At 40.2% G+C, this 26,405-nt stretch overlaps 1 protein-coding gene across 1 annotated transcript; it reads right to left on the bottom strand.

Annotated features, from left to right (window-relative positions):
* ghrhra (growth hormone releasing hormone receptor a) lies at positions 1-22,001 on the bottom strand. Its single transcript, XM_034613961.1, has 13 exons — positions 21,675-22,001; positions 20,698-20,806; positions 12,542-12,649; positions 9,534-9,628; positions 9,143-9,240; positions 7,935-8,067; positions 7,315-7,468; positions 4,966-5,026; positions 4,742-4,811; positions 4,416-4,510; positions 1,561-1,690; positions 321-362; positions 1-171 (listed from the first exon to the last, which is right to left on the bottom strand). Exons 1-13 carry the CDS (start codon positions 21,756-21,758, stop codon positions 25-27), a joined length of 1,326 nt encoding a protein of 441 aa, XP_034469852.1. The 5' UTR covers positions 21,759-22,001; the 3' UTR covers positions 1-24.
* Positions 22,002-26,405: the final 4,404 nt, after the last annotated feature.

Genomic DNA, 26,405 nt, shown 5'->3' with positions numbered 1-26,405 from the left:
CTTTCTGATGGACAGCCTCTAAAGTCATACAGAGGAGATGTTGCCACAAGAGGGAGGCTGCCCGAGCCCCCTCTGGCTTCGGATTGTGATCTGAGTGATACTTCTCTTGGCTGGGGTCAGATGATTCTGACTGTGACACTTCCACAGCCACCTCCGCAGCTCTGCCTGGACCTGAAGATGAAGACGTGTGAAATAATAAGAGTTATACTGTATATATATTTATACATATATTTCTCAACTATATTTGTGTAAGGTGAACTTTCTTAAAAATCAGCTATGTTAAATGTTTGATGGATTATGTATCTCAAACATCCACCTACCTCTCCATTCATGAAACAGTAAAGGAGCGCCACGACAAACCCCTGCAACACAAGAGACAGGGACGAAAAAATAATGTCTTTACCCAAAAGAGAAATAATAACTTTATTTCTAAAGCACTTATCTAAACAAGGTTACAACGTGCTTCACAAAATCCATGGCAAGAAATGAATGAACCAAAATAAAGGGAATTCAATTCAGTTCAATTTTAAGGGCATATTAAGGTCGAGACATGAAATGTGTGTAAAATGTGTTTTATTGAAAGAACTTTTTTTTTTTTTAGAGATCAATCAAACAGAAACAAATAACCTAAATGGTTATTTTCACTTCTATATATGGTCCGTCTCATTTCTATTAGCCAGCCGGCACAATGCAGTGACTTTTCCCGAAGATATAAATGGTTGCTTATTTACATTTTTAGGAAGTTATAAGTATTGCCAGCTTAAAAGTAGGGTTGTTAAGTTCTTTCTGAGACACTTTCTCTTCGTGTCCATCAATAAATCAGGACTGTGATAAACACAACCTGTCTGCCTGGCTGAAGACCAGGGGGAGACACACATGGCTGAAGACCAGGCGGACAGGTTGTGTTTAGAGACAACCTGATGGTGCACAACTGTTCCTGGTCTCTCTCTCCCTCTCTCTCTCTTTCTCTTCTCTCCCCTCTTTTCCACCCATCTCTCCGTTCACCCCCATTTTTCTCCGCTCACCCCCACCGGTCGAGGCAGATGGCCGCCCACACTGAGTCGGGTTCTGCCAAAGGTTCCTTCCAGTAAATGAGGGAGTTTTTCCTCTCCACAGTCGACAAAGTGCTGCTCATTGTGCGATCTGTTGGGTTTCTCTATCATTTTCAAGGTCTTGCCTTGAGATGGTGTATATTATAATAATGCTCTATACAAATAAAATACATTCAAGGTGCAGACCACAAACCCCACCACTCCCTCGAGTAATGCATTTTTTCTGATGAAGACTATTATTTTCATTTCGTCCTTTCACAGGAGGAAAAGCACAGATGTGAGAGATAGAAATAATAATGGCTTATTATTGTGTGCTGGCTCAGTGTCACACCTGAACAGAACAAAGCACCGACTGATGTTATTAGAAACACATGCTGCACCTACAGTCAAAATGCCTGCTGTGAAGAAGATGCCTATCCTGAGAGCAGCCGACTGTAAGTAATACACACTCTCTGTGATTTGTGCATCTGGGCTCTTTTATTCTGCTCCTTCCTCTTTTGTCTGTTACCTGAAAGGAGCCCAGTCCCAGCTCGATGTAGAGTCTGGCAGCGACGCCGGTGTTCTCAGGCAGGAAGGCAAACACGGTGTAGTGCATCCCGAACAGAGGAATGAGGAACAGGGTGGATTTAGCCAGCCTCCTGTGGAGAGCCAAAAACAGCAGAATGAAAGAAAGAACACAGACTAGACTCCAGGTAATGATGTAACAGCTTTTATAAAAGTCAACACTTTGCCATTAATTATAGAAAGTAATTACACAGTCTTAAGTGTCAGACAAGGCAAAACACAGGAAAATGCACCATTCCTCCATCAGGCCGGTCAGGGTAGTGGAACAAATTGTCAAAATGCACAATTGTGCTTCAGAGCTTAGTTTAAAAAAGATCAGTGATGTCCAAATATGTCGCCATTGAGGTTTTTTGGTGACATCATGTTGTCGTGAACACGTAGCTCTTGTTGCCTTAACCCCCCCCCCCCCCCTGTTCCCGTAGGGTCCAATGAATGGAGATATCTGCCCATAAACGTTTTTAATTTAACCCAATTTTATCGATTGTCTATAAGGTCCAATGAATGTTTTCTTTTGTCATATCAGTATTATGGCCTTTCATACTATACAGTGGGTCTATACAGCATATTGTATTGTCCTTATTGGTGATTATTTCCCTTATTTTTCTTATGATAACTATTTTTCTGTATGTTCCTAGTCTTCTAGTCTCAGATTGTCTGATTCACTTTACTTATGTAGTAGATGGGTGTTTATAGGACACGTTATTATGTGTTTAAATGCAGCTATTGAGACATATATGAAGCCCCCAAAGGGATTTTAGGCAATTCTCCTTCATTCAACCCCCTTTTACATATATTTTTATGTGGAAGTAAATAAAACCTAAAACATGCGTCTCTGACATTAGTCAGTTTATCAAAGATCAATAAACAGCAGTAAATCTAGCTCCTGACATTTTCTTTGGTTCCCTGACGCTCAGATCAGATTCAAAGCCGCTAAGTCAATCTGCACTTTGTAAGACTTGACAATATACTTGTCTGGCGTCTGATTATTCAAAAAACCAAAATAATCACTTTGATCAGAAATAACATCACAGCCTTGGCAGCTAAAAGTTTAGGGATACAAAAAAACCTGAGGCTTATTTTAAAGCCTGTAATAGGATTGATCCTGTCTTTTGTCAGACCTGGGATTTGTGCTTTTGTGTTAACATCACAGATCCGCCCGAAACTGATTGAGGTCTGTAAGACACAGATGAAGTTTTTGAAAGTGTGAAACATTCATTGGACCGGTAGAATAATCCTGTCCCACGGTGATGGAGGAGAAATCTATTTCTGGCATCGGTTGCTATTTTTAAGTCCCTTCGCGGTGGATTAATTCAGCGACGCTGGAATCTGCAGCAGCCAAAGGTCAGAAATGCAGGTGGAATTCTTTTAGGAGAAGCCGGATTTCTGGGCTCAACATTGCAGATTCATACATACAATGTTTTCTCTGTTAAACTGAAAAAAAATAATCAGGTAACTTCCTCTCCGTAGTAAACTCTTAGAATAAACTGCTGTCCATTTGTGATGCAATAATTTCCCAATTTAATTTCTTAAATTTAATTCTGATCATTGAACTCGTTTGCCCCATTGATGGTCACCAGCAAAAAAAGTTTTATCATTTAAATAAAAAAGTGTACATTCATGTTAGCTGATTCTTTCACGTCAGCATTGTGTTGCGAGTGCTGATCTTCTCAAGTCAGAATCTTATGTTCTCTTTAAATAGATCAAAGGGTCAAATTAATCCCTCAACTTTTGGCCTTTACCAAACGAACTCTACCTGAAATGATGTTGTGAATAATCACGTATGACCCTGGTTTCAGTATTTCTCTTACAAAAGAAGAACTGAGGGGAAAGACGTGTCTGTTCTCGTGAGGCGTTTGCTCACAGGCAGACATCAAAGACACAGGAAGCCACACGCTCATCACTTCAGTGCAATCTTGAATAATGATTTTATCACCGCGCAAGTTTCCCCCTCGTTCGTCGGTCTTCTTCTTACTATTGCTGCATATTTGGCAGTTGACTGCAAAGTTTTTCTTTCAACTTTTGGTCATTATGTGTTTTTCCCATATGCATTTTACAGAATTATATTTGTGTATTTTGAAAGAGCATAAATGGCCTTTTACCAACATGACAGGATAACATACTGTAATGGTTTTATATATTACTTTTCTTTGTCTTCCTTTTTACTTACTCGGTAAAGCAGACTTGGCTTCCTTGAAAGGAGCCATATAAATCCAAGTAATTACGTCCGCAAAGGAGGTTATGTTTTAATTTTATTTGTCTGTCTGTCTGTCTGTCTGTCTGTCTGTTAGTTTGAAGCATTACACAAAAACAGCTGGATGGATTATCACAAATCTTGGTGGAAGGATATCATTACATTTTAGTGCAGATCCGAATATTTCAGGCGGATCCAGGAACATTGTTTCACTTTCTCTGCAGCATTTCCCCCAGATTTTTGAATGAAATGTCCTGCTTCTGTTAATCCTCACAATCAGATGTGTTATCAGCCGCTTGTCTGCCTGCTCATTCTGGTGTACGTCATATCTCTGAGGTGTCCACACTGTTTGCTGTCTGCTCCTCAAACTCCTCTTACTTCCCTGTTGCTTTAGGTGCCGCTGACTTTACTGACCCGTGTGTTTATTAAGAGGGAGTTGGCTCTGGTAGCAGAATCATTGTTGATGCTAGATTTCTGTAAGAGTTCCATCAAACAGCAGAGACTTTTTCCTCAGTATCTCGTGTACAACCATCTATTGCAAGTAATCTGTTCATTAACTGACGTGTCTTTGGCAACTTTAATGTCCAGATATGTTTGTTGTGACTCACATAAAATGTCCAGTGTCGCTGTTCCCGGCCATGGTTGTTGATTTCAGCTTTTGGACCAGAATCCGGATCACATTGACGAATATGACTATGTTGACCTGGTAGAGATACACACACAATTACCCAAATGATAACTACCTCCCAACACACACACTCACACACACACACATACTGAGAGAAACCCTGCCAGACTCTCACTTTGGTACCACATGTGTTAAAATGATTGGAACTCATGTATAAGAGAAATATTAGCAGTGGTTAACTCATATCTTGGGGTTGAGGTAACAAGTCTGTTAGTCAGGTAGAATATTTATTAACTGTCCACTCACCAGCAGCGAGGCTGTTATTGGTCCTTTAATAATCCACCAAATACCAACACTGTCGTTGTCATCCCAGCAGCTGCAATTTAAGCCAGATGAGACTTTATTAAAAAATTATGCTGCAATCAAACTAAAGTTCTGTTTGACATGTATTTCATCACGTGAAAAGTTATTCTCGTGTTTTTTTATTTTTTATAATATTAAATAAAATATAATAACGTGATATATCGTACCCTCTGTCATCATAGAAGAATCTGGTCAACACCCAAAGTATGAGAACGATTGACGGAAGCCCTGCGACGTAAGAACAGAGATACATTATTCATCCGATCTGCATTTGTCGAGTAAAATTAACAACAACCCAGCCCACTCACATGTTTACTGCATATTTTATGAAAATGTTGTTAGGCACGTATAAAACTCTGTGAATCAAATGTATCTGTGTCCCACTTGCGTCTCAAAGCCAAAAGAAGAAACAGACACAGGATAAAAGCATGAGACGAGAGAGAGAGAGAGAGAGAGAGAGAGAGAGAGAGAGAGAGAGAGAGAGAGAGAGAGAGAGAGCATCACTGTACAAACCGGAAAAGATGCTGATAAGAAACATCAGAGCCACTCTGGATGCTGAGTGAACACCACTGATATATTCACACACTCACACACGCTGTCAGGTTGCAACAAACAGAGATACTCAGCACAGCAATATTTATTTACAGATTTATCTCAGTTATATGTTTGCACTAGAATGTCACTCAATAGAGCCAAACAGTTCTCATGTGAAACCACAAGCAATCTGGACCTTTATTTGGATCTACACCAAATTGCATTAATACAACAATAAATAATCCCGAATTATTCCCTGAGAAATTAAGAACATTGTTGACGACCCACTCTGCAGAACTGTTCACCGGTTTATTCAAAGTTCGATGAAGCTAAACTCAGTACACACAACTCCAAACTGTAGAGTCAGTTGTCGTTGTGGTTGACGTGAATGCACCCGTTGTGGAAAGTTGATTAATGTTGAACATATCCAGTCTCCAAATTCGACCCTGCACTTCCTTAACAACACACAATGATTTTCTAGATATGTGAGCTACATACGGACAGACAGAGACTTCTGGAATTATTAGATAGATACACAAAACTCCCAACACCTCTGTACTGGAAGGATCATGTCAGCCCGGTTGCTGAGGAACCAGCTATTCTCTAATGAGACTGCTGCCAACTACAGCCGCTGCTTTTACCCTCCAGGTTCTGCTGTCTGACACAATCTGATTCAAGCTGACATCCTGCCGTCACATCTCATTTGAGGTCCAACTATCTCCTGATTATAAATCTTGTTGTTTTACATTTGTTTGTGAACGCAGCACTTGACTCTTACACTATGACCTCTGCTTGTAGAGACCTTTACTGTAGCTTTGTAAACTGCACGTCTTCACAACATCACAACAGTTGTGGCACCGATTCTCACCTACACTGCTGCACTTAACAGAGTTGGTAGGTGTCACCTTGGGCCTCAGTGGCTGAAATGCACTGTAGAAATTTGGTAGGCAGAGGCTGTGCAACTTCAGCCGGGAAGCGCACAAGAGGAGAACACGTCACAAACAGGAAAACGTAAATGGTATGGGAATAGGAAGCCGGTGGAAAACTGAGCAACACTATATAACACAAATAGAAAACCCTTTAAACATCCGCGGACAGCTCAGTGAAACAAAAGACATCAGAAAAAACAAAGGAAGCGATGAGGAAACAAGAGAAGTTTAGTCTAGAAACAGATCTTCAACCCACATGTGATAATCTATCAACAAGAGACAAGACAATGGTACGAGATCACGTGAATTTACTGAAATACAACAAACAGGGAACATGTGACTAATGCACTAAACGACAAAAGCAGGAGTATACATCTTGATTTCCCAAAATGCACTGCATCACTGTGTCTGTTGGGTGAACGAACATGTTCCCTCAACGCTAACACAACACAATCTCCAACTGGCCGTCAAGTTGCATTGTGGGCAATGTAGGCACCAGGTTTTGACAAGGAAGAAAAGCATTTTGCCATAAAAATGACTGGTTCTGTTACATCATCTTTTTTGTTGTGTGTGTGTGTGTGCGGTGTTAAATCAGTGTCCAACAAAACCTTTATTTAACTATGACAAAAGCGACAATAAAAAAATGTCTCATGTTGAAAGCTTCATTCAATCCCCTCTGGTGTTTATATCTGAGACTGTGAATCTGACGTCACCTCATCTGGCTCCCAGACTGAGCTTTTTGATGTCAATGAAAGAAAAATCTTTTGCTGAATGAATGGCTCACACAAAATATTTAAAAAAGAATACTGGGTGTTTAATATCCCCCCCCCCTTATAACAGAGATTATGTGTTGTGTTAACCTGCATTTTAGTGAACACCCCATTTTTACCAAAAGACAACAGAACATATTTGGTTCAGATCATGAGGCTATTTTCTTGTAAAATAGTTTATTGTAGTTTTGATGGATGGCTTTCTTTTCTTTTCTTTTCTTATTTTTTCACACATCCGACCATCTGCTATGAGCCTGCCACCCAGAGCCACCCCTCCACTCACCCCATCCAATGAGAATGTACCACCAGAAGTATTTCCTCTGGGAGACGAAAGTCAGGGCGAGCAGGGTCTGCAGATACATGCCCTCCACCAGCAGCCAGAAGTAATTGGCCAGGATGCTAAACTGGAAGAAAGCCACGGCGGACTTGCACGCGATCTAGAGAGGACACGAAGAAAAGCAAAGTTACTTGTACAATGAGACACACGGTGCAGTAACTGAGTCAGAGTGTGTCATTACACAGTCTGGCAGGTGAATCATTACGCAACTTGTTCTCTTAAGAGGGCGATGAGAAGAACAGATACAATTTGTTTCATTTTGATTTAAATTAAGATTTCCTTTACATTCTGTTATAAAAAGACAAAGAACATATGGACTGATAATATTTCATTCACACGATCAAAAGAAAAAACACACTGGACACGTGTTTTTTTCATCCACTTTGTGAAACATGTTTAAATCATGTTGTAACTTCTACATAAGGCTCCATCGGTCTTGTCCACTAATGAGGTGATTTCACAGACAGTGGCAGTCCCTCTCTTTCACTCCTCTATTTCCGCCGATAACTCGATCACGTTCCAGATGTGGAAGTCTCCCTCGTGATGGAAACAAATAATCAACTCACCGTGGACACGGAGCAGTGATCCAGCGTCTCGTCGGCGAACAGCACCGTGTCTTTAATGAAAACGGCGCTGGCTCTCAGAACGAACGAGGAGAAGAGGTTGATGTGGATGTAGTTTCTGGTGCAGCGGAACTTTCTGAAAAGAGGTCACATACAGTAACACTTAACAACCAGCCTCTTTAAGATTCACTATTGATGCCTCAATGGATGTGAACAGCCACATTAATATAATAATTTAAGGTCTTTGAGCTCCACTAATACAACTAGAATGTCACTCAATAGAGCTCATACATCCTCCAAGGACAGTCCCCTTATGAAACCACATTCATTTAATCTGGATTTGTATTTGGATCCTTCTCTGAAATTCTGTATTTTGTTCTCTCTTTGTCCAAAATCTGGAGAAACAGCAGTAATGATTTTCTCCTCCGCAGACGTTCATGTGAAGACTGAACTTCTGGTGCCGCTGCTGCTTCACTTTTTCGGTCGCTGCAGAGCCTCCAGCCAAATTCTGCTCTCATTTGTATGAAGTTACAAGTTTTTCCGACTTTTGTCTCATCTCGTTCTTTACGCCAGCTGTCAGGGACGTGTCACCTGGAACAGGAGCAAACTTCACGTCGCCTCCGTCTTTTACCGATAAGCAAATCTCCATTTCTATTTATAATATCGTGACATTTTTCAATAAATTGTGCTCGGAGATGCACACTCATCCTGAGGTTGCTGCACAGCTTCTTACACGATATTCCCTCCTAAACGCTTTGCATTTTTACCTTTTCTGTTTGTTGTGTGGTTGGTTTGTATGTTTGTTTGTTTGTAAACAAGATTACACAAAAACTGCCTGAGGGATTATCATGAAACTTGGTGGAAGTGTCAGGAAAGAACAAATACAATTTTGATGTGGACTGTTGGGCCTTGGCGGAGGTTTGCACTTTACTGAGTGACATTCTAGTTTGTTGTAGATCAATATTTCACGAGACAATCAGAAGATGAAGGTGGATTAATAAACCTGAATCTCTCTTTACTGATAAAAAATGTCTACAACGGAATATATGGGTTTTTAAATTAATTGTAAGATACAGTTTCCACCACAGTAAACATACATGCTTTGGATCATAGTTGCACTAATGTGGGACGAGGGAGCGTTCTAGTTGTTTAGCCTATTTATTGTCCTCTGAGTGTGTATCTAGGACATTGTGTGCTTTTTCTGGTCTCACCTGAAGGCCGTCAACACCACGATGGCTGTGATGAGGGAGATGAGAGACGTGGCGTAACCCACAGTGTAAACCTGTCTGAACGTTGAGAGGTAACTCATCTGGAGACAGAGAAAACGGAGACAGACATTTGAGGAGATACAAAAAAAAAATCACTTTTAATTATATATTTTAGGACTGTGTAACTTCTCCTGAATCATTTATATTTCGTCTTGAACCAAAACAAAAGCATCCCGATTGTTTTTTTTTGTTTTTTGTTTTTGTCCTTCCACTAATCCTACAAATGGGGTTGTGCAGAAAAGGAAGCAGCTCGGGAGGAAGAGCGGAGAGGAAGCAGAAACAATATGAATAACCTTAACTGATTGGCGTGATTACAGCGGCCGTGTCGGTGTACCTCAGATTCGGGCTCTTCAGTGAACGCGCAGGCCTCCTCGTAGGGTGGATACATTTCTGACCAGCCGTCAACAGTGCAGTTCCTGTAAACATACCCTGGTGTGGGAGCAGACAGGGAGGAGACGGTGAGACCTTCACATGATCTCACCGCTGCAGAGAGTTTCCTTCTACAGCGTGCAGTCTAATCAGAGGGGCAATCAATCTGCTTTTCTTCAGACAAGGTGCAATTTCAGTTTTTACATATGCACGTATATTTTAACATCCAACCAGAACAGTTCTTTGACTAAATATGCCACAAAATGTCTTAAACCTCTTGAACTTTATCTGACTTTCATGAAAGGATGACTGAGGCCGACAGAGGACAAAGACAAGTTTAAAGCAGATGTTAAAGAGATGTTAAATTACCAGATAAAGCACAGGGCTGTATCTACTTATACTCAACATTGATTTGCGTTTGACGTTGATGTGTTGTCCGTTCGCCAGGTAGTTCATTTTCTTGATTCCATTGCCACTGTAATATCATTATGGAATTACCACCAACATCTGCCGCACTTCTTGACACCAAGTTAGAATGAGATTAATAAACGTCCTTGTCATTAAGACTTCCTTCTCAACTTCCTGCAATAGATCCGAAAATCTAAACTATCCCAAAAAAAGTGTTTTTACACTGCAAACGCACTGATCCATGGCTCCTGATAGATCTGGATCAAGACCTCCTCTTCTGGTCAGACTAAATTTAGGTCCATTGGTCTTGACCTGTTATTTTGGTTCAGACTAAACTGAGAAGTCTAAAGGTCCGGACCAAATGAGGTAGGTGTGATAGCGCCCCCCAAAAGAGGGATTAAATGACACCTTCATTCTGGTGTTTTTCTTCTGTGTAAAATCTTTCAGGACACCTTTGACATTGGAAATGCTGCAAGAAATACGGGTGCTAAAAAGCTGAGAATGAGAGAATGTAGGCTTCCTTTGGTCAAAGTTGAGTTCCTAAAGGTTTCCTGGATTCCTAAAAAGTGTGATAAATGGAAAAGCTCAATAAAGGATATAAAGTCCCTGTGTGGCCTCACTTTAGGAAACAGGAGTCACAGTCGTAATATTTAATTTGTCTAGTTCTGATAGAAACCCCGAACCCTCTTTGTTCTTAAGAACCAGCTGCTTCAAACTGCCGTATGTTCCGTCTTAAAATGATCTAATTACGTTTATCTTCTCATCTATAAGACAGATTTCCCCCCATATACTTTCCTTTTACACACCTCGGCTACGCTGCAATGGAAAGTTGTCATTTCCTCTCTGGGACCGTTTCACTCCATTAGTGCTCTCAGTCAGAAAACCTTTGAGGCTTTCATGTCCTCGTTCATGTCTACTGACATTTACTCCTGGTTAACGTCCACTTGGAAACAGCAGGTGTCAGGAGGCGGTTGGCTGCCGGATCGGCATGTGCACTACTTTGTCTATAGGGATTGTGACAGGGTACAGGCAAAGAAGGCCACCGCTAGGAAATGTCTGATAACAGCCCAGCCCACTCACATGTTTACAGTTTTGTTAGAATCTCCTCAATTTCCATGATCAGCTGCGTACAGGAGACTGCGATGACAAAATGATTAGAGATCCCCTAACAATGCCCCGTGCCAAAACTTCATAATCTTGTGCTGTGTTCACACCAAACGCGAGGCAAATTTTCCCATCGCTTTACCAGTAAACACAACCCACGAATATTCGCCAATTCTCCTCCAGAAAAGAGGAGAGGAGTTACTGGTTAAAGTGACGACAAACGCTGCGTTGTACCTGTTGTGGAAGGAGCCAAAGGAAAGAAGCCTTTTCTGGAATGGTGCCGTTTCCAGCGCTAGTTTAATGACGTGCTAGCTTGGGTCGGTGCCAGAACCTGTTTCATTCTTCCATGCTTCCCTCCCGCCTCTCTGTGTCTATCGTGTCTCGTGAGATGTCTATCTGTATTTTTGCATTGATTTTTTTTCGTGTGACTTTGCGCTTGGTGTGAATGCTTCATTAGAGGTTTGGTTAAAGGCTAGAATGTCTAAATGTGTGTGTATGATGTGCCTGGGAAGATGGTGGGGGTTTGCACTTAACATGCAGGGAGGGTCGATTTGGTTCGATGTCGGGGCCCCAGGACCCTTTTGCCTAAAGCCCCTAAAGTCCCTTGAAACTCTATATAACCAATGCAGGCGTTAGCTGGACTGTTGAGCATTTTTTTGTAGGACAGCAGTGGTCTTTTTGCCTTAGCTATGAACTGAGCAGAAATGTGCAGAGTTCAGACTCTGCTGTGTTTGAGTTGATCTGCAATTCACATCGTAATGAGCCAGGATTTCCATCAAGCTAAAGGAGGAAAGAACATTATTCCTTAATGATCCTGACCTAACCTCCCTTAATGATCCTGTTACAATGGCAATCCTGTTAGGGTCATACAGCACAAACTAAAATGTATTTAATTTATTTATAATGTCCGTATGTCTTGAGAAGGTGGCGAAGGTGGTTTCCATATTTTGAAAATGTACCTCCTGTCCTATGAACACAATTAAAACCATAGGTGAAGAATAAATTTACACAAAATGTACATGTTTCCTCTAGACGCCTGTTTTAAAAAGATGTTAAATCTAAATGTAAAATACTTCTCATGACTCTATTATTGTAACTCTAAGAACGTGTCTCTCTTGGTGTCATCAGCACTTTATCTCTGGGAACAGCAGCCTAAGAGGTCGTCCAATTGTGACGTGTGAACCCTGAAGACAAGATTTCAAACAATTTCTTCAGCCAGAAATCTCCCAGAGCACATATAGGCGACTGTATTCTCTCGCCAAGAAACATACATGAAAAATTCATGCTCCCTCATTAGAGCATCTGTGCTGAAGATTTTACAGAACATATAATTATACTTTGAGAAAGAAAAGTGGGCTTATACATTATCTTCTGTATTTCAACGACCAGATTGATTGAGTAATAGGGAACTAGATGTTCTTTTCTGTGTTTCTGTGTCAACTCAGTCTCAGCAAGACAAACCTTGACTGCTGGAAAAGTGTTGAAAGACTTCAGAGCAGGATACGTTGACCACCTGCCCGACGTCAGCTCTCAGCCAACATCCGATCTCGTCCCACTCTGTTTTACACCCTATGGTCACAAAGGAAGCAGCATGTCAATTAAATGTCTCTATATAGTATCACAATGAATGAGTTCCTCACAGCATCCCATACGTCCTGCTGTTAAAGTACATTTACTTTACACAAGAAAAATGTATGTGTTTTTTTTTTACTTTGACTTGAGCACATTTTGCTTATTTATTTGTACTTTTACTTTAGTAAAAACGTTTGAGTACTTCTTCCACCAGTGCAAACAGGCGACCTGGTTACCTTCTTCTTCTCCTGTAACCAAATGAGCATATTTGTATTAATTCCGACATAATAAATCTATTCAAGTGCATGAAAGCAGCTGACAGGTTTGATCCAGAGTCCAGCAGCGCTGCCTTCGCCTTGTCATGTTCCTGTAAATGGATTACGGTAAAAGCTTTTTTGCTTAATGTCCCACACACCAGATATTTCCGTCTTCTGTCCCACATTTTATCAGATTCTGTAATTTGCATATCAGCGTTGTTGCTTTGTGTCTCGGACGTGGTCTCAGGAGATAAGGTGGCAGGTTTGAAGAGAGAGTTAACGAAAGAATGGACGTAGTGACTCACATCTGATACTCATTAATCATGGTGATAAACGTGTCAGTGCAAATATCTGAAGCCATCTTCATCCATGCTGCACAGATGTAAACAGCAGTGATGAAGTGAATAAGAAAAAGCAACGCAAGGAGGTTTTTTCCCTTTTCATTTATCCTCAAGGCTGAAGTGAGACCAAAATAAATGTCAAATAATTTTTGCAGAGAGAAATGTCTCCTTTTAAAAAGAAAAAAAAATGAAAAGTGGAAACTCCTCAGGGCACTATAAGTTTCCAGGAATGTAAAAAAAAAAAGTTTCAAAGAACCAGGAGAGATTTCTGAGTAAAAACATCAGCACAGTCGGTCTCCAGCTGAAATCAGGATTTCCGCTCTGTGCCCAGGCTGTCGTATATTTTATCACATTTATTCATGCATTATTCTCAATCAGTGTGTGGGAAAAGAAGCATGCTGGGTTTTTCCAGTTTCCTAAACTCTAACACATTGCTTTTCTTTTTTCTATTTAAAGGTTGGTGCCACTTGTTGTCCACCTACGGTCATTTCCCAGAGGTCTTCATGCCAAGGTGGCTCAAGCTGAGAAAAAGCCAGTTTGTACACGCTCTTAACCCACATTAAAACTTGCATTTGGGTCATTGACTGTTTACCATTCGAATACGCTCTTCATCTCGGGCTTACTGTGTCACACCCGCCTCCCCTCCATGTTTTTCCCCTTCAGATCTCCACTGCTCTCATAAAAGGCCTCGCCGGAATCCAACTGATTAAAATCCTGATCACATTTTTTTCTACATCCTAAATGTTTGATGTGAGCATCAAACTCCTGACCTGCATCTGCATGAATTTGTGCTGCGACGTGATTGGCTGTTTGCATGAAAAGCAGGTGTACAGGTGTCCCTAATAATGTGCATATTGAGTGTGCATATAGAATACATGTTTAAATATACAGTCCCTAGTTAATTTGTATAATTTATAGTTTTTCTCTATATGAATAATTACAATGAGATTGACATTGTTTAACTAATGATAATGAGGTTGGGTGATGATTCCTGGATGTTCTCCAGTGTTTATTCAGTTACTTGATGCAAATTGTGTTACGTAAGCTTGCATGGTTGGCTTTTATTTTATTATTTATATACATGTCCTTGTGTTTAATGTCGAGTGACCCCAGTAGCTCTAACCAGCTACAACATGCTATCACCAGTACTTGTTTTGCCCCAAAAACTACCAAGGAAGAACAACTTGTTTCAATCTGCACAAAACAATAACCTGTGAAATTGTATTTCTGTATCATACATGGTTTGTTTTGTGGAACTACAGCAGTGTGAAATTAAAGCATAAAATATTTACAGATATATATTTGCAGGGCCACAATACATTTTAGTAAAGACAAATCTGGGGTCCTGGAAAGCTTGGACCCTCAGAGAACCTGACTTTCAGACATGTAAAATCCCAGTCATATTTGATTACATAAACAATGGCTGCATGATATTAGGCAAATCAGTCCCAGGAAAATGCTCTTTGGTTTACTGGGACATGGAAAGTGAATTACACCTAAACTGTTACAACTATTAAGTGTCTGCGTTGAATAAGGATGTTTCATGTCATTTTGAAAATCCTCGTGAGTGCGTGTCCACAATAAACTGCCTGATTTTATAAAACACATCTTCCCTCTGCGTTGTGGGCTTCAATCCACGTTAATCCAGAATTAATCACACCCCAAAAAACAATGCTTTCAAACCGCCCTTGGTCAAGTGCATCTTCGTGTGAGGGGAGGAAATTCATTCACGACAATTAAAACTAGCAGTGATGTAGTGCGCTCAAAATAAAGGGTAAGGTTGACACTGACACTGTCAGTTAACTGTGTTGTCTTCTAGGGATTAGCAGATTATTTTACAGTATCTTCTTACAAGGGCTAAATGGCTGTGCTCACATAATTGGCACCAGGGATTAAGGGATGTTGTGCTTATTCCACTGTGGTTAATGCCGAACAGATGTTGGTCTCTCTAAACTGTAAATTTTGTGAGAAGCATCTTAGCGTACTGTGTGTGGGAGGTTTTCGAGATGCGGCTCTGATCTTAATTTAATCAAATCCTAACAGAAAAAAACAAAACAACGGCAGCTTCCAAGTAGAATTTCAGATTTCACAGCAGAGACAGTGGAACGTTTATGGGCACTTTGCCGGGGATGAACAAACAAAACCAATTGCACACAGACCCTGCTGCATTAATGACATGACGAACAGGAGGGCTGATGGTCGACCTGATTTAATTAGCGAACTTCAGATGCGTCTCTATAAATTTTATGTGGCAGGCTGTTGGGATGCATTAAGTCATGGTGGAGTAAAGGGCAACGGAGAATGAATGAATTCATCAAAGTTGTAGCATCGTTAGAAATGTATAAAGGTATTTTCTAGAGCTGATGCACATTTAAACGACTCACATAGAAAACAGAACATGTTGGTGTTTTGAGGGAGGTTTTGTATTTTTGTACAATGTCGGGCTGTTGCTGCTCCACTTTAGAATCTACAGGATGGGATGTTGAGACGTTGAATAAAGTCATTCATGATTCCCAGAAGATACTCAACTATTCCTGTGACACCACTGTGACGTTGGCATTAGTGGTTTTGGGAGAAATATAACCATGAATGGAGGAAATTTTGTTGACATTCATGTTCATGTTCATGCATTTTTAATTGGAGATCCCTTGAAAGTTATATGTAAGTTTTTGCTCTTGCTACATATGCTGAAATACGCTGCTGCCTTCAAACGGAGTCCTACCACGTACAGTATCCTCTTATGACATCGGACCTCTGAAATTTCTGAAAACCCCAAACGTACGAGTTGCGACTTGTTCGCTAATGTTTTTTTAAAAAAGGACAATGACGTTCCTTATTCATTAAATGACTGTAACTTAAATCGTACAAATTTTCTTTGTTTATATTGTCAACGGCCTAATTTTTGTCTCCTATAACGTTGTCTTTAAAGTTAAAGCATCACATTACCCGACTGCTGACTTGTACATATGTCACTATTCTTGCCCATGTTAAGGTTGCCTAGCAGCGGAGTTCCCACATCATAACCATAAAATCACCAGTTGCATTTAAAAGCAGCAAGAACATCAAAGATGTAGGTGAAAAACTTGAGTATATAGGTGTGTGTGTGTAGAAATTTTCCTACATGCCACTTTTCTGTTTTATAATGTTTATAGTCTTTTCTTTTTATTTATCACTTTAAGGCTATAGCCAATGTTCTAATATTTTTATATGAAGTAGTTTGTGTCGAGATTTTTTGCCGTGTTATCGAATTGGGTATCGAGAATTGTGGAAATTTCATGGTATCGCTATCGACTTGTTTGCTCAGTGGTGGAACAATATTCCCATCAGGGAGTTCCCACCTCCAGATGCTGATTTATTGGAGTCATTCATTCAACTGAGGGTGACGTGAAATCCTCGATGTCCTGCTTATGCAAAGATTTCATTGTTAGTATGAGATTAGAGGCATCAAAGACAGAGGCACAATCATTTGATCTGTGTTCCGCGTTTGTCCTCATTCATCCATATAACAAAAGTGACAATGAATGCATGAATTATGGAAACTTACACGGTTTCACTGGGATCGACATCTTTGTATTTGTGTTAATTATGTGGGGGGAAAAAACCACAACGTTGTATTCCCTGGTGCGTCTGCCACTGTTCGCAATTGACAGTCGTGTCGAGAGGCTGATGATTAATTTCAAGCGTTTCTTTTCATTCAAAAGTGTTTTGCCACCCATCGACAGGACCCTCTTCTCAGGCTTTTATTAAAAGGCAGCTCTTGAGGAAGCTGCACAAACAGCCACTTAAATGGCACCTCATTCTGGATTAACGCCGACGTTCCAAATGACTGTGGACACCGAGTGAATGCTTCCAGAGCCCGGGTGAGGAAGGAAGTGGATGATCATTTATTAAGCGACATTCGTTCACTTTTCTAAGTGGCTTCTTACGTTTTAATGGGATTACATTTTTTATGCTTAATGTTCATTTAGATGGGGGGGGGGGGCTTTCAGTGCCAGGAAAAATGTTATTTTTTGGCTTAATACAATTTGTCTATTGAGAAAGAATTTTCTTTTTCTTAATGCGTCAATAAAGGAATATTTATCTGTTGCAACCATACAACAGCAACTGGTTTAATTCTCTGCTGTCTTTTTGTTCAACGGTAACACTTGCAATCCTACAATGGCACTCAGTAGAAATCATATCTCCACCAACAGTCCCCTTAACATTCCCTCCTTGGTGTTACAGCGTATGACGTCTGCTTGGTCCCGTTACCACCAGGTGTCAGTTATTATTTCTCAAAGGGGACATTTTTTCTTCTCTGCATGATTCTCCAACCCTGCGTGATGACATGTCACCTGCAGGTTGGCTTTACACTGCTGGAAGCACCAACACACCCAGTTCAACAGTGAAATCCATCAGAGGGCGAGTATCTGTGCAATAAGCAGCGAATGACAGCCTCGCACCAAAGTGTCACTCCAGCATTCAAAGTCATCAGGGCTAATTAAGATCAAATCAGTGTGGAAATGTTAAAGTTCATCTCTCTCGCATGGGGGGGGGGGGGGGATTCCGGAGTGGTTTCTGATGAAGTGGCGAGCGGAGCGGCGTCACAGGTGCAGAGCGGTATAGAGACACGCGGTGCGGCCCCTCTGCGAGACGCCATGTTCGTTAGAGTTTAATGAGGTCAATGAGTCGGATTGGGAGGACAGGCAGGTGAGGCCTCACCAGGAGGGAGAACAGGTGTCAGTGTGTGTATGATGAAGATAACATGGTGTACCGTCACTGTGACCGTGCACACACTCAGATAAGAAAAGATATAAAAAACACTTTAATTGTCACACACGTGGAAATGATGATGGTTGAAGTACTTAGATCATTTACTTAAAGTAAATGAACCTAAGCACATTATCAGAATACTCAGTCAGTAAAGTTTCAGTATAGTACTGGCCACAAAATCTAGTATCCAAAGTAAAAGTACTCGGCCTGTCAGTGTTGTATTATTTATTACTGGATGATTATTTATGCACTCACATGAAAGCTGTACTTTCATGTTGTAGCTGTTCTATCAGGAGCTAATTTGAACATTTCAACCTAAACCAGTGCAACATATTGTATAAACGGATCATGTTTGTTAGAAATAAAGTATTAAAGGAACTGTAAGTAAAGCTGTGAAGTAAATTATAAGTATTTTCCTTTAAATTTAATATTTTGTGTTTGATAACTTCCACCAAGAAGGTTTTTACCCTGTCTGTCTGTTTGTTGGTTTCTTTGATTTCATGTAAGATTACCAAAAAACTACTGGACGGATTATCATGAAACTTTGTGGACGGATGAAAGAAGATCTGAATCAGGTGGAGGATCCAGCATTTTTAAAAAAAATTATGTTTTTTTATGTCTTATAACAGAAATATCCTCCAAATATGGCCACACATTCAGTGTCTGTATTTATATGACTCTTTCTTATTGTCTCTATGTTCATACACCAGATCTTTTCTGTTGCTATACAGTTGAACAGAATTAACCTTTCACCATCTCTTGTACACGGGCACTGACTGCTACTGCTATGAAAAGTTACATTACATGAATATAGACATGGATTATGTGTATTTATAGATTCAGATTCCAAAACAGAAAAGCTTCCTTGGAGCTGAACTTATTTGTCAGTAAGTCAATATCTCAGCTGACAGGAAGTTAATCTGCAACTACTCTGATAATTACATTACATTACATTTATGATAATTACATACATTTTATAAGTATAAATGTCACATTTTCACTGGCTCCCGCTGCTCCGTGTGGTGGTTATTTGCTGCTGTTCTTTGTCATATTGGAAAATAAACAGACTAGTGTGGGATTTAAGAGGTTTGGCTTAACAAAACAGAAGAACTCACCCTCGGGATCGGGGGAATTTTGATGGTCATGGCATTTTATAGTATACAAATCAACGGAGTGATTAAATGAGAAAATAATTGGCAGTACACAATGCCAGTCTGAAGGAAGAGTTCCCTAAACCACAGTGAAGTCATACTCCATAACAAGTCATGCATTCAAAAAAAAAAGTAGTTTAAGTGGTACATGTCATCGTTTTGTAGAGTTTTTAAAGTGTGTGTAAGCATTTTACTGTTCAAACTGCGTAAGATGGATCTTTTACTGCTGTAGTCATAGTTCTGAAGCCCAATATGGTTGTTTCCAAACTTCCAATGGATCAAGAGATAAACCTGAAGTGCCGTGAGATCATTTGAGAGCGAGGAAAGAAAAAAGAAACAAGTTCCGACAAAAACTTTTTAGACTCTTTGTCTAATATCTAATTTTCTTTTGTGAAAATGTTGGGAAATTCTACCTCATTGAGCCTGAGACTGTTTAGATTGAAACAGTTTGAAAGGTTCACAGTCATAAGATGATCTGAAATGTGCACACTAATGTTTTTTGGTTAAGCTGACAACTAAGACGCTGTTTTCAGGCATGCACTGAACTCCTGACGTCTTCCTGAAACTATCCAGAGGGGCGACAACAATGTTTGTGACAACCCAAATGTCGGAGTCAGATGCTCCAGATATTTTCCTGAACTTTTCACCTGTCAAAGTGAGCCCATGTGAGAATGCAACCAGAATCCAGAAGGGACAAAGCTGAAATAGAGGAGCCATACACGTGAAGACACTGATGAAGATGTCAACTTGGAAAGACGACGACATTCGAGAGCTTTTTGGTGAAAATGGTGAACATTTTGTTTAAATGTCAAAGTCTGAAATTCGTCCGGACTCAATATTCCAGATATTTTCTGGAGTTCATGTCGGAGTTCACGGCTTTAGAAATGCGACAAGGTTCAGCCTCTGGTTTCTTGTTAGATATTAAAAGGCACATAGATTGGAAATCACTATTTTTTGTTGTTTTTTAACAGTGGTTTGTGTTATTTCAACTTATTATATGTTTTATGTTAAACTTTTTATCTGAAACGTTACTAGTAACTATACCCTCTAACACTCAAGTGAAGTATTTCCAAAATTGGAAATAAAGTACAACATGTTACATCCTATATAATAAAACAAAAAACTAATATTAGTTCAAGTTAAATTCTCTAGCAAATGTGATTTAAGCATTTAATTCTGTCAAATGGAGTCCTCAAAATTGTGACTGCGTTTTAACAGCTATCGGCCTCTCACATGAAGTCACAAGCATCACATGCATCAGTGGATCATCAAATTAACTATGTTTAACATGAGGTGGTCTCATGCAAACATCATTCCACGAAGAAGAAAACACCAAAATAAATGAGGTGAAAGGTCAGAACAGAAACTTTAAGACACATCATTCACCCCCATGGAGAAATGTATCATCTGAACCCTCTGTGGGTAAAAAAAACTATTTTGCACACACACCCATACACACATACACTCGCACACACACACCCACACACACACACACACACACACACACACACACCCAGCAGCAGCAGCCTCACACATGAACCCACCGCTGTGGTCGCTCTGGTTTTGCGCCTCGCTCCTCCTCATCTGGCTGCAGATCTCCCGAGCCCTCAGGTGCTGCTGGATGATGGCGCAGTCCGGGTGAATCGCTTCAGCCTGAAAAACACGACACACACCAAAGTTATCTACAGTGAAGCCCGCACACACACACATACACACATACACACGCACACACACACACACACACACACACACACACACACACACACACACACACACACACACACACACACACACACACACACACACACACGACGCTCCTCAGTTCTCTCTCTCTCTCTCTCTCTCTCTCTCTCTCTCTCTCTCTCTCTCTCTCTCTCTCTCTCTCTCTGGGGAGTGATGACGCGTGAGTGGGTGCTGCGGTGACGGAAGATTTAGACATAAATCAGTCAAATAAACAAACATCGCAAACAGACACGCGTCATTTTTGACAGATTGGCTCCTTGGGTCATAAACAAAAAGTCTCAGAAGACGCCCGGAAATGCTGAAAGTCGAAAAACAAATAAAAGAGTCTCTGAATTCCTCCACAAATTGAATACAAGTCGATATTATGTGCCAAAAATACATGCCTCTTGCAAATCCACATCAAAATGTGGATGGTGCCGGTCAACATCTGGAGCAGGCAGACAGTTATATTTATCTTGTTTCTATTGATTGATTGATTGACTGATTGGTTGGTTGGTAGCAGGAGGAGGGAGGAGATGGATAATCAGCGCTGGCGGCAAAATGAGGACATTGGAGTGTGCGTCAAAAAGCGCACGAGAATAGCAGCTTAATGATATTTGTATTGCGAGGCTATTCTCGTGCGCGTCGCAATACAAATATCATCGAGGTAGAACAAAGCACACGGTTTCTTACTAGATTTCTACTCATCTGATCTACAACTTTTTGCCGCACTTTGAGCTGCTTTCTCCGCGGAATGACAGTGACATGACGCACGAGTCAGACATGCCGTGCCACTCACCATGGGCCTGTGCCACAGCTGCAGACAGAGGATGAGGAGCATGAATCTCTCCTGTCGTCCCGGCAGCCTCCTCTCACTGTGCATTTCTCTTCTTATCCCGTCGTTACAAAATCCCTCATCGGCCGCAGAGTGATCAGATCCTGGTGCTCCTGCTCCTCCTGCTCCTCCTGCGCGTCTCCGAGACTCTGCTCCTTGTTTATGAACCTCCTCGGTATGAAAATATACTCGGTCAGCCTAAAATAGACGAGTCCCTATTCCCCCCACTGCGAGCTGCAAACTTGCATGACTGATGATGATGATGATGATGATGATGGCTGCTGGTTGCTGTCGTGCATCTCTCTCTCTCTCTCTCCCCCCCCCCCCCCCCCCCCCCCCCCCCTCTCCCTCTCCCCCCTCTCCCTCTCCCGCTCCCTCCCTCTCTCCCCCCCTCTCTCAAGGCAGACCAAAAATCAGGTGAATGAACATCACCCCTCCTTTCTCAGCGAGGGAGATAAAACATAGAGTGAGTGGCCTAGTTTCCCAATTTCAAGTCACTAAAGCTTTGCAATCGTGAACATCTGCTTATAACAAAAACCTGTTTGTACTCTGTTAGGTAACAGAAGGAAATGTTTTCCGTTCAATAGTCTATTAGGATGGATAAGAAAACCTGTATTCAGACGTAAAAGTAGTAGTAGTAAAAATTCTGTGTTACTAATATCCATATGTACACATCATTAAGAATGAGCCATAAATGTGAATTAATCTGTTTCCAAAACCCTAAACTAAAAACTAAATTTGTTGACTGAACAATTCTTAGTAAATGAGATAAGTGTATACTGCAGGCAACTTAATACATAATAAATAAAACGTATTTGTTCATCCTATTTTGCATTGATACTCTGAATCTGTAGTAAATATAAGAAAGCCAGATGTAATTGAGTCATAATGTTTGCCCCTAGAATGTAGCATAGTACTGGTACTTCAAAATTGTACAAGTATAGTACTTGAATATATGAACTTAGTTAGTTTGCATCTTTGCCAATCTCTGTTTTCCCCAGGGTCACTGCTGTAGTTTAATTCATTCGAGATTCATCGATCAACAGAGACACATTTGATCAACAATGTGAGAGGTTCCTGCTATTATATCTGACATTATATCACAGTGGATTAAAAAGGACGTGTATATATATGACCGTGAAACTGCAGGAACAGATGAAGAGGCTTTCATCTCTTTTCATCATGATTAGAATAACGGCTGGATGAGAAGAAAAAACTTGAAAACCTCCAGATGCTTCAAATGTTTGTGGCCCAGAACAAATGGATGTTTTTCATGTAATTCTCCCACACAGGTCGTCTGGGTAACGAGCAGTCGGAGGACATGGAGGACACAATAGCCTGGAGGCTGCTGAACAGGGTTGTGATTGAAGGACAGCTGACCTTCCATGTTCTGGAGAATGTTTATGACTGACACACACCCTCATCTGCTACCATTGTATTACCTTTGACAAGGAAAGTATTTCCATGCTGCTCCACTGGTGGTGGTTTGTGTTTTCACCGCTGTCCGTTTGTTCATTGGTCTGTTTATTTGTTTGTTGGTCTGTTTGTTTGTTTGTTGGTCTGTTTGTTTGCAAGATTAAACAAAAACCTCTGGGCAGATTACCATGACACTTGGTGACAGGATTTGTTATAGGTCAGAGAAGAATATCTTAAATTTTGGTGCAGCTCTACATCAGGGAGCTGATCCAGGGACTTTTATTTTTATTTCTTTAACATTGCGAGATATGGCATTTTCAACATTTTCCTTATTATTCTCAGAGAATAAATTATAGATCTTGATGAAAAGAAATCACACGTTTGTCTGAATGACATGTGCGTGTGTGGGCAAATTGGTGCAGATCCAAATACAAATCTGGGGCTATGGGGAATTGAAATGTGATTTTATAACTGTTGGGCCGTGTTGGAGATATGCAGTCTGACATTGTAGTGGAAAATGTGGTCACATCAGACTGTTTCCATGTGTGAATGTGGAATGGAGCAGTTTCAAACAGAAAACACAAGCAGTTCCCAGAAGAACAAGAACATGGGATTCAACCTTCAGCCACTCTTTAATTTACGGGAACATTGTACTTAAGGTGCAAACAGCAGCACCTTAAGTAAAAGGTCATTCCCCGGGGACGTGAATCTGTGTCCCTGTGGCTTCAAATAATTAAAACAAACCTTACGGTAACAGGTGGCATGTTATCAGCCTACTGTCATTACTTCCTTATTTGGTTCATATCAACCTAATAATAAAACACTGTTACACTTTTACAAACATCCGTTAACGAAATGTCTGCAGGATACGAACAATGCCTGCTGGCTGTGGTCCTATTTTATTTTATTATTATATTATTATTATTATTATATTGTCCCATTTTATCATATATTATATTATATTATATTGTCCTATTTTTCAAACACTGGTTTCAGTTTTGTGCAGCAGTCTGGGTCATGTATCTGCTGTAAGGAGGCTGAAGACAGAGTTTGATCCCCACAGCAGAGAATGTGTCAAATTCAAACATCTTCACAAGCCAGAGCTATGTGAGCATCTTTTGAATAAGATGTGCTTAAAATGTCAATATGACAGCTGAAGTTGGGAGGAACACGGAACAGATGAAGCCAGTGGTTGCAAATACAAGTTATTTTCATTTTTCATGATTATTCGTGAATACAATACCAGAAAATAGCTAAACATAAGTTCATCACAAGTTTCTTGGGCCGTTAGTGACATCCTCAGATTTCCGGTTTTGTCTGGTTGAACAACAATTTACAACTTCATTTGATCTTTTTCCTCATGAAAGGCAAATAGGGTAAAATGAACATCGTGTCAAATTCTTCAACGGTCAATCTGCATCAAGCACTCACTTTATTAAAAGATTACTGAAGTTATCATGGATTACTATCAAAATATTACAGATTAGTTGATCGGGTAATTGACAAAATTTTGATCTTTAATCTTGCGGTAAATATTAATTTGACACCTTGGGAGCTTCAACCAGAGGCAAAATGACTTTTAACAATGTGAATGTCAACAAGCAGCTGTCTAATGGCTGTAAAGTGCATGAGGATGCTCATGTTTACCAGCTCCCATGACTGGTTTGTTTTCAATGATGAAAGACAAACAGAAGGGGAGAGGGTGAAAAAGATCCGAAGCTGAAGAGTTTGAGTTTGTTCTGTTTGTTGATAAGTTTCATTCATGATTTCCCCTTTATGAAAAGTGAAATGGCTTTTAAATCTTAACGTCACCATAGTTTTTTGGTGATTCATAAACTCCTCTGCTTCTGTTGCTTCACTTGGATGTTTGAGCTTCGCTGTGAGTTCAGCAGATAAATAAACATGATTTTATAACATAACAACTACTTGAAGGTAAATCAACATTATTTTATGTGTCGTGGAAATTTGAAGCCTCCAGTGCACATACAAGGGCCTTTTACACATGTCCTCTTAATAAGAACAAATTTAAGTTACGACTGCAAACAAGTTTAATGTAGTTATTGTTTTTACATATGTTGCAGTTAACTTTTTTTGAAATAAAAGCTGTGTATCTGCCGTCACATTCAGACACTTCACCCACATAGATTTGAGGATTGACACAAACCTCGATGGCCCTGACACCCGCAGCACTGTGCTCTGATAACTATTAACATAATTAGATAAAAAGGAAATGAAAAGAACTGAAAGCCAACTCCTGTATTTACTTCTGGCCATTTAAATGCCTTCATGGATAAAAATCACACGCAGGGACATGACAGAAAATTATAGGATCGACAGAGAGAGGCGACCACATGCAACAATCCTGGCCTGGTAAAATCCTGGGATGTTGCAACTCGTGATTGGTCCTTAAATCCTGAGGGCTGTCAGCATGACCAGACAAACCCCTGAGCAGCCCTGGAGCAAAAAAGATTCTACTGACCTCAGAGAACACAGCAATATTTTATAATTCCCCAGACAGCGACACCATCCAGCACTTTAAAGCTGAGGTAATTAGTTGATTTATTGATCAGCAGGCAATTTTTTGGCAATAATTTTTACCAGAATATCCCCAGCATTAATTTCTCATGAAAAAACATTTGCCAGTTTTTCCACAAACATAACATTTTTCATTTTTAACCAAACAAAGAAGAAACCTGAATATTTAAGCTATTTGTACAAAAAATAACAGTGAGACATACTGATAAAGAAAAAATAATTGTTTGTTGCAGCCTTAAAGTATTTCTATGAAAAGACAAATACGACCTTGTCCAGGCTTTGCTCTGTTAATATTACTTGACAGAAAATGTTAAAGCAATTTGATAAAACAAATTTCTTCAATATGGAGTAAACAGTCTAGGTCTTATAACTCGATTTGGAGTCCCTCTAAAAGGACCACAGGATGTAGGACTCAAATAAAGTGGTTCGCATATGTGATTAATCAAATTACGTTGATCCAAATGATGTGGAGTAAACATTTGAGGCCTCTGGAGGTCTGAAATCCACATGGATTATCACTAATGCTGAGACACTACTCAAGGCTCAAGTGTTAACAATTAATTTTCCATGTCAGTGTAGTGTTATATGTGCCTCTGCTCACTTTACTGACCCATAAAATGCCTTGTGTTTAATTTCTCGGGGCCAAATTATGTTTACACCCTGGTTCAAACCTGTTAGCGACACTAGAATGTGAACGTTATTTGGTTTGACAACTCAACTTAACATGTGAGGCTCCAGAACGTG

Source organism: Hippoglossus hippoglossus, chromosome 17, assembly GCF_009819705.1.
Source record: "Hippoglossus hippoglossus isolate fHipHip1 chromosome 17, fHipHip1.pri, whole genome shotgun sequence".
In the NCBI taxonomy this organism is placed as follows: Eukaryota; Metazoa; Chordata; class Actinopteri; order Pleuronectiformes; family Pleuronectidae; genus Hippoglossus; species Hippoglossus hippoglossus.
The sequence above is the reverse complement of the archived record's forward strand: the minus strand, read 5'-3'. Positions and strand labels throughout refer to the sequence as shown.

What these genes read in the sequence shown, in the direction of transcription:
- ghrhra (XM_034613961.1), bottom strand. Translation starts at nt 21,758, where the DNA reads ATGCACAGTGAGAGGAGGCTGCCGGGACGACAGGAGAGATTCATGCTC. An exon ending in GTACATTCTCATTGGATGGG is followed by an intron (nt 5,027 to 7,314) that starts GTGAGTGGAGGG and finishes CTTACGTCGCAG; the next exon opens with GGCTTCCGTCAATCGTTCTC. An exon ending in TGGGACTGGGCTCCTTTCAG is followed by an intron (nt 363 to 1,560) that starts GTAACAGACAAA and finishes CTTGTGTTGCAG; the next exon opens with GGGTTTGTCGTGGCGCTCCT.